Genomic DNA, 6,753 nt, shown 5'->3' on the forward strand with positions numbered 1-6,753 from the left:
ACTGCTTACCGCCCAGCCAGGCAGAGGTACCGCTGGGTCTCCCTGACAAAACAGGTCAGTGCGCGCTGGAGCCCCATCGGCGCCCGCCCCCCCGCCGCCGCAGCAAGCTGGACTGGGCAAGGCTTTGATTAGTGTGTCATCTGGTGTGCCACAACTGTTATCCCAAAACCAGGATTCTTTACCTGATGTGCATACAAAAAAGCCAAGTCCAGCACATCGAGATGAGACACAGCCTATCACAGAGTTGCGCAAGTCTGGATACCGGAATAAAGCTAGCATGCTAGAAAGAAAAGTAACAGCTATTACACATAAAATCTTATCATCACGTTCACACAGTAAGGAACTAAATTACTCATGATCTTCTGTATTATCACAAAATGCACATTTTGAGTCAACGGATTCTCACGATTTAACAATCTGTGAACTTACTGTACCATATAACAGGCAAAGACTTACCAAACTATGATATGCTTAAACAGATACCTACAAAGAAAACAGGTTAATAAGGAAAGCATCTTGCAGACTTCAGCAAGTTTACTGTGACCTGTGTGTTATCAGTTAACTCTCTCTCAGCTTGTTGAAGTTCAAACCGTTCCACCTGTAAAACTGTCTGAAATGATTTAATGATCTCTTGTAGGGATTTATTTTGTTCTGCTCTTCTCGCCTTAAAAACAACATTAATTGCAACAAAGTGTTATACTTCAAGATTCTATTCTGCGGACACTTTTCCCAATCATTTAACTTATACAGCAGCCAACACTGATTTCAATATTTAACAAGAGCTTACTTCCTCATAATTCCGAGTGCTTTCCTATGTTTTAAAACACCTCCCAATACCTATTTTTTAGGAACACAACTGAGAACAATCATTCCTGACCCCATCTTGCAAGTAAAAACCTTGAGAAGAGGGAGGGAGGGGGGGAAGCACAGGGCTGCTTGCAGCGCGAGTGGGAAAAGTGGGGAGAAAGTTTTACGGTGTACTTATACCACAAAGAAACAATTCTAACAACAACCAGTGAAACAGTTAACTCACATTCCTGACAAAGCTGCTTGATTTTCAGACAGGCAATACACAGAAGCATACTGTAAAACTCGCAAATAACACGTTGATAGCAAACATTAGCATTCTCTACTGCTAATTTCAACACCAGTGCTTCCTTAACTTCTAAGTTTTCAACCTGCTTATTGATAGCCTCTTGAAGATGGTCAATAAATTGCATGTAATTCTCCCTGGGACTCTGATAGTAGTTATTAAAGATTTGGCTGCTTTGTTGGTTTCAGACACCTCTACTATAGCTTGATATGCAAGGTCTGTTGACTGCCTCAGGGTTTCAGAAACTAATAGCGCCTGTAATCGTGGTGTGTCAATTAGTGTCTGTTCCAAGAGCTGGGGGATACCTGCCCCTTTCAACGAGTCCCCATCGTTCCGTTCTAAATGATCTATAGCTGTTACATTGCGTAGGTCTAATTTTGCTTGAGTCTTTCATAGTTTTTATCTGATCTCGGGGCAACGTGTACACATACTCTTTTTCCTGTTAACTCAAAAAAAAAATGCTGCAGACCCTCATCCTCATCCGAGTCCTCAGATAATGCGGACTTGAGTGGTGCTGGAGAATCGTTGGTAACAGGGGGGTTCGGAACAGTGCACATTCTCGCCAATACTTTCTAGCATCATAATTATTCACATAACCTGAGTCCCCAGGAGCATCCCCTTTCCCGTCACGATCATCATGACTGCATTGCCGAATGGTGGATTCACTCGCTATTAGCTGATCTACTCCTTCACACAGTTCTTTTGCCCAGTACTTATCTGGCAACTCCTTCTGCTCTCTCGTGGAAGCTGGAGGGTTAAAAGGCGGTAAAGGCAGATACCAATTGGTAAAAGGACCGAGAGTACACTTGTTTACGACTTTAGCATTCTCAGCTTTCACAGGTTCTTTGGGCAAGTTGTCTGACTCCAATCCTCTGGACTTGTTGTTCTCACCAGGGTTGGGCAACGGTACAGGAGGCCACCTGCTCGGCATTTTTCCTCCCCCCGCCCCGGACTGCTGAACTATCGGGGGTGCCGAAAGCACAGCAGGGGATGGAGTAGGGAGGGTATCAAAGACACGAACCGGGTAAACTCCACAGCGACTTTCAGGATACCTATCAGGCTGCAACGCTGCAAAAATTCCGGCAGCAGCAGACCGTTCAGCCTTAAGATCTTTTAAGGTAGTGATTATAAGCCTCCATGTAGTTACTAATGATTTAGCTTCTTTATCTCCATTGCTGACTTTATCCCATAATTTCTGCCCTATATTGTCCCAAAGTTCAAGTTTAAGTTTTGAGTCACTAATGCTCGTAACAGTCTTTTCAGGTTTTAATTGCTTCACTGTAGTAACTATCAGTTTCCAGGTGGTTACAAGGCCGAGAATATATTTTTCACGACGACTAATTGCCTTCCACAGCACAGTCCCCACTTTTTCCCAAGTCTCTATTTGAAAAACTCCTAACAGGTCAGCAGGAAACCCATTGCCTCTGCACCAAATTAATAGTCTTTTGAGGTTACTCTCCTCATACTTCACCCCTCTCTTAGAGAGAATATGCGAGAGGAGCCGCAGTATTTCTTCTTCTTCTTTAAAAATATTCTGCCCCATCTCGTCTCGCCCCCAGCTGCTCACCTCTTTGGGTGTCCGTTGCAACGATATCGGATCCTTTATCCCTCCTCTGTCGCTTCTGTAGCGATCAATCAGGAGTCACGCAGGCCGCAGACCGCGTCCCGGTCACGGTCCAGCCGAGCCCTTCCAGCTGGGGCTCGCTCCCCGCAGCAGTCGTCCCCCTTCCGTAAATTCTCCTTATGGATCACGTCGGGGTCACCACTTGCGAGGGCGAAAACTCATGGGCTCCACACAATCCAATATGAATTCAAGCGAAGCCATTTATTACAGAAACAAGCCTCCTTATACATGCAGTTATTTCCTGATTACGCATCCATGCTCCAAGCATGCATTAGCTGACTGGATATTGTCCATGTTCACGAGCTGTCCACGCGCCCGAGTCTCACTGCTGTTTTTCAGGGTGCTGTTTTTCAGCCTTCAAGCTGACCTTGAGATTTCTTTGGCTAGTTCAGAAATAAATCTCCATCTAATAGAAACCCATCCCCACAACAACCTCAAGAAAATCCCTCAAATCTCCCACATGAGTAGAATACAAATAAAATTTTACAAGAGCATATATTAATACTAAAGATAATAAAGTTAATTATAAGGGGTTCATGATGTCTGGAAATATTCCACTTCTTACAGAATGCAACTCTTACTGATCCAAAAGGATCTCAACTAAGAAATACTATTTGTGTGCATAAAGTTGGTTATGAGTCCTTTAAGCCTGTGTTCTCACTCATTAATTCTGGAGTGTATTTTATAGTTTGTTCATTTTCTTTTAAAACAATAGCTGTAATCATACAACTGAGTGTCCAGGAAAACTGAAGAGGAACAGACTCCTTGGCTTGTGTGTGTTAAAGTTCATGTACAAACACACCTCCCTTGACTTTCCTCTGCACTAATTTGAGTATAAAAAGGATTTTTAAAACTGATGAAAACTTAATTTTTCAAAGGAAACTAACAGGTCCACATAAGTTCACAGAAGGACCTATTTTTGTTCTGCAGAGGACTTGAGTAAAATGTGACAAATTTGACCAAAAGTGTTCATGACAAAGGCAGTTGAAAAATAAGTTATTTTCACTCTACCTGCCTGATCACTAAGGTCGAATATAGTACAAGGATACAGATATCCAATGTAAATATGTACTTTTTTTTTTCCCTTGAACTTGCTGAAAAAAGTGTCTGAAACAAGGGCTCTTTTGAGCTGCATGGTTTGTAGTAGTATGCTTGATGTATCACAGAATCAGTGGTTTGAAGCTCAAGAATGTCAGCTATTGTTCTGGTCGACTCTGAAGTTTTAGATCAAATGACTTGGCAAGTATAGTTGCAGAGTAACTTGGTGCTATGACAAAAAAGCATTACTGTAAACGTCATTTGTTTCTAAAATATGTTCCTATTGACTATTTTCCACAAGTATCCCCTCTTTTCAACATCTTTGTGACAATATTGTTATTGTTTTGGAGTGATTTAAACTAGATCATAGGACTTTTAACGTTGTGTGTACACGGAACTTCTGGAGTGCTTTCCAAGCCTTTACACCTATATGGGTGTATACAAGTGATAACGCTAGGTATCCCGTATTTTCTAATGATGGAACAGTGGGGAAAACTTGATTGTTTTCTGTAGAAATGAAAGGGAAGTTAATAGAATACATATTCTACTTAGTACTTCAGACAATAAACTTCAGGGTCTTAGTAGAGGGGAATTAACTGTTAATAAATACAGGTATGCTACTGAGTAGCTAATGAAGCCAAGAAAAGGAGAAAATTGACCTATATTTCTTTTGCTTCCTTTAACAGTTGTTACTCAACCAAGCCCATCAGTTTCTCAACCTAGTACTTCACAGAATGAAGAGAAACCTTCTGAACTACCTAAACCAAAGAAAAACAGATGTTTCGTGTGCAGAAAGAAGGTTGGCCTTACAGGTATGAGAGCACTCTGTCAATATTGAACAGATCTGTACGATTAGTTGTCTCTTACTGGATTAAATTTGTTGAAGTATCTGTAGCCATTAAACTTTCTTGCCGTTTCAAAATCTATAGTATTAGGTCCCTTAATAGAGATGTTATTTGGAAATATCCATTTTACTTATTTTGTTTGTGAAAGTAGATGCACATACCCCCTTTGTACTGAATAAGCCCTTAATTTATAGCTTGCTTAAGTCTGAAGCTTCCTGGTGATGTTGCTTTTCCTTTTCTTTGTACAGGATTTGATTGCCGATGTGGAAATTTATTTTGTGGACTTCACCGTTATTCTGACAAGCATAAATGCCCATATGATTACACATCAGAAGCTGCAGCAAAACTTAGGAAAGAGAATCCAGTTGTGGTGGCTGAAAAAATCCAGAGAATATAAACTAGTCTACTTGTGAGAAGACCGACTTTTATCTGTTTTATTTTAATATACACTAGGAAAGCATTAAAGAGCAGTTGCATGGCAATTTTTCTTGTTCTCCAAAGTTTTATGTCTGTAGTAATATTTCAGAATGTTTGAGTGTTTGTTACAGGCAGAATTGGATAGATACAGCACTTGAATATATATATGCTCTCCTCAGAATATGACTGGATGGTCAGAACCTGCACAGGAATACACATGCACAGAGAACAGGCTCTAGTTCACATGTGCCAAACAGATCTATCTGCGTGTTTGCAGCATATCTGCCTTTTGAGATGTTAAAGGTGTATAACATTAGCTAAAGGCTATGTGCCTGTTGGGGAGAAGGATATGTCACAAAGGTTGGCGACCCAATTCTATCATTTAAAATCTTGTTCTGCTTTTAATTTCCACACACAATTGTTTTCCAGCAGAATAGAATGTAAGCCGTGTAGAGGGCTCTACCTTCCAGTAAGATGAGTGTTGGTGCCATATTTCATAAAAAGTCATTTAACAATTGCAATGGGAAAAATAGGAAAAAAATCAGATATGTACAAGAAAACTATTTTGGAACAGTTTACATTAAGTTTAGAACCATGAAAACAGTTTCCCGGAGGTAATGTCCTCTTAGAAACTTAAGAACTGGCCTGCAATAGTTGGTTGCTTTTCCTTGCATAGCTAAAATATTGTGTAGCACAATATTGTACTAAGATTGTCTTATAAAACAAAAGCTACATCTGTGTGGGTTTTTTTAGACACACCACAGCAGCTCGATCAAGTGACACATGCATCTGTGAAAGCTGCAGAAGTATTTGAGCAGTTTATTATTCATGTACTTCTTTTCAACCCAGAAGACAATGAATTTAAGAATATTAGGATTTTTTTTTTAATTGTAACAACTGCACATGCAGCCGTTTTTGGGTATGGAAAACCATACCCAACATGACTCCTGTAGACGTAAGTGGGAGCTAGAGCCACTCTTGGAGGGCTGCTTTATCATTTCTAATTGTACTTGGGTGTAGAACTGTAGTGTTCTTTAGTGCATTGCATGGGCTTTGTTATCTACAGCTTTGTATAATAACTAGAAAGGGCAATGCTTGCTGATGCTTGTCTGGTAATATCACTTCTGTGTTATAATGGAAGGGTTTTTTGTGATTTATGAAACTTGTGGGTTTTTTATATAATCAAGTATAGTGTAGACTAGTGTTGTAGTAATGCCTCTTCTCGCGTAAATAGTTGTGTATGTACACAAGATGCTACTTCTGACTTCTGTTGCAGTGTTTGGTCTTAGTTTTTTAGTTCACTATTAAAAGCATCAGACTTCTGCTTTAACTTAGTTTTTTTTTTCAATTTAGTTATCAGATATGCAAACATGTACAGATAGTTCATACTTGGGTATTGCACATAATCACACTATCCAGCAGTTATGCTTTGTTGTATCGTGTAAATAATAAAAATCATGTGCAGAAGGAAATCCTTTTTGTGATAGTTCATTGGTTTTAGTTATTGCTGTAACTTGAAAGTGGCCCTGTGGAGGTTGGGGTACAAAGCTACTACTAGGTTTGTATAGTTTGTTTGTTTGGGGTTTTTTTTGGTGTTTTTTTTTTTTTTTTTTTTGGGGGGGGGGTTGTTTGTTTTTTAAAACTGTCTGTCTAACCTCCTTATTTCTTATTTTGACATACCAACTTAAGATGGCTTGTTGAGGTCAGAGAATCATGAATAGCTGGAATAGAGGTAA

General features: G+C 39.8%; 1 protein-coding gene across 7 annotated transcripts in view; it reads left to right on the top strand.

The window, feature by feature from the left end:
- Positions 1–6,503, top strand: part of LOC136114529 (AN1-type zinc finger protein 5-like) — a 37,847-nt gene extending 31,344 nt beyond the window's left edge. For all 7 annotated transcript variants that reach the window (XM_065859903.1, XM_065859909.1, XM_065859910.1 and 4 more), the window contains 2 exons: positions 4,442–4,567; positions 4,849–6,503. In XM_065859903.1, the coding sequence (XP_065715975.1) occupies positions 4,442–4,567; positions 4,849–4,997 (275 nt within the window). In that variant the 3' untranslated portion in view covers positions 4,998–6,503. The remainder of the gene's footprint in view (positions 1–4,441; positions 4,568–4,848) is intronic.
- Positions 6,504–6,753: the final 250 nt, after the last annotated feature.

Source organism: Patagioenas fasciata, chromosome W (assembly GCF_037038585.1).
Source record: "Patagioenas fasciata isolate bPatFas1 chromosome W, bPatFas1.hap1, whole genome shotgun sequence".
In the NCBI taxonomy this organism is placed as follows: domain Eukaryota; kingdom Metazoa; phylum Chordata; class Aves; order Columbiformes; family Columbidae; genus Patagioenas; species Patagioenas fasciata.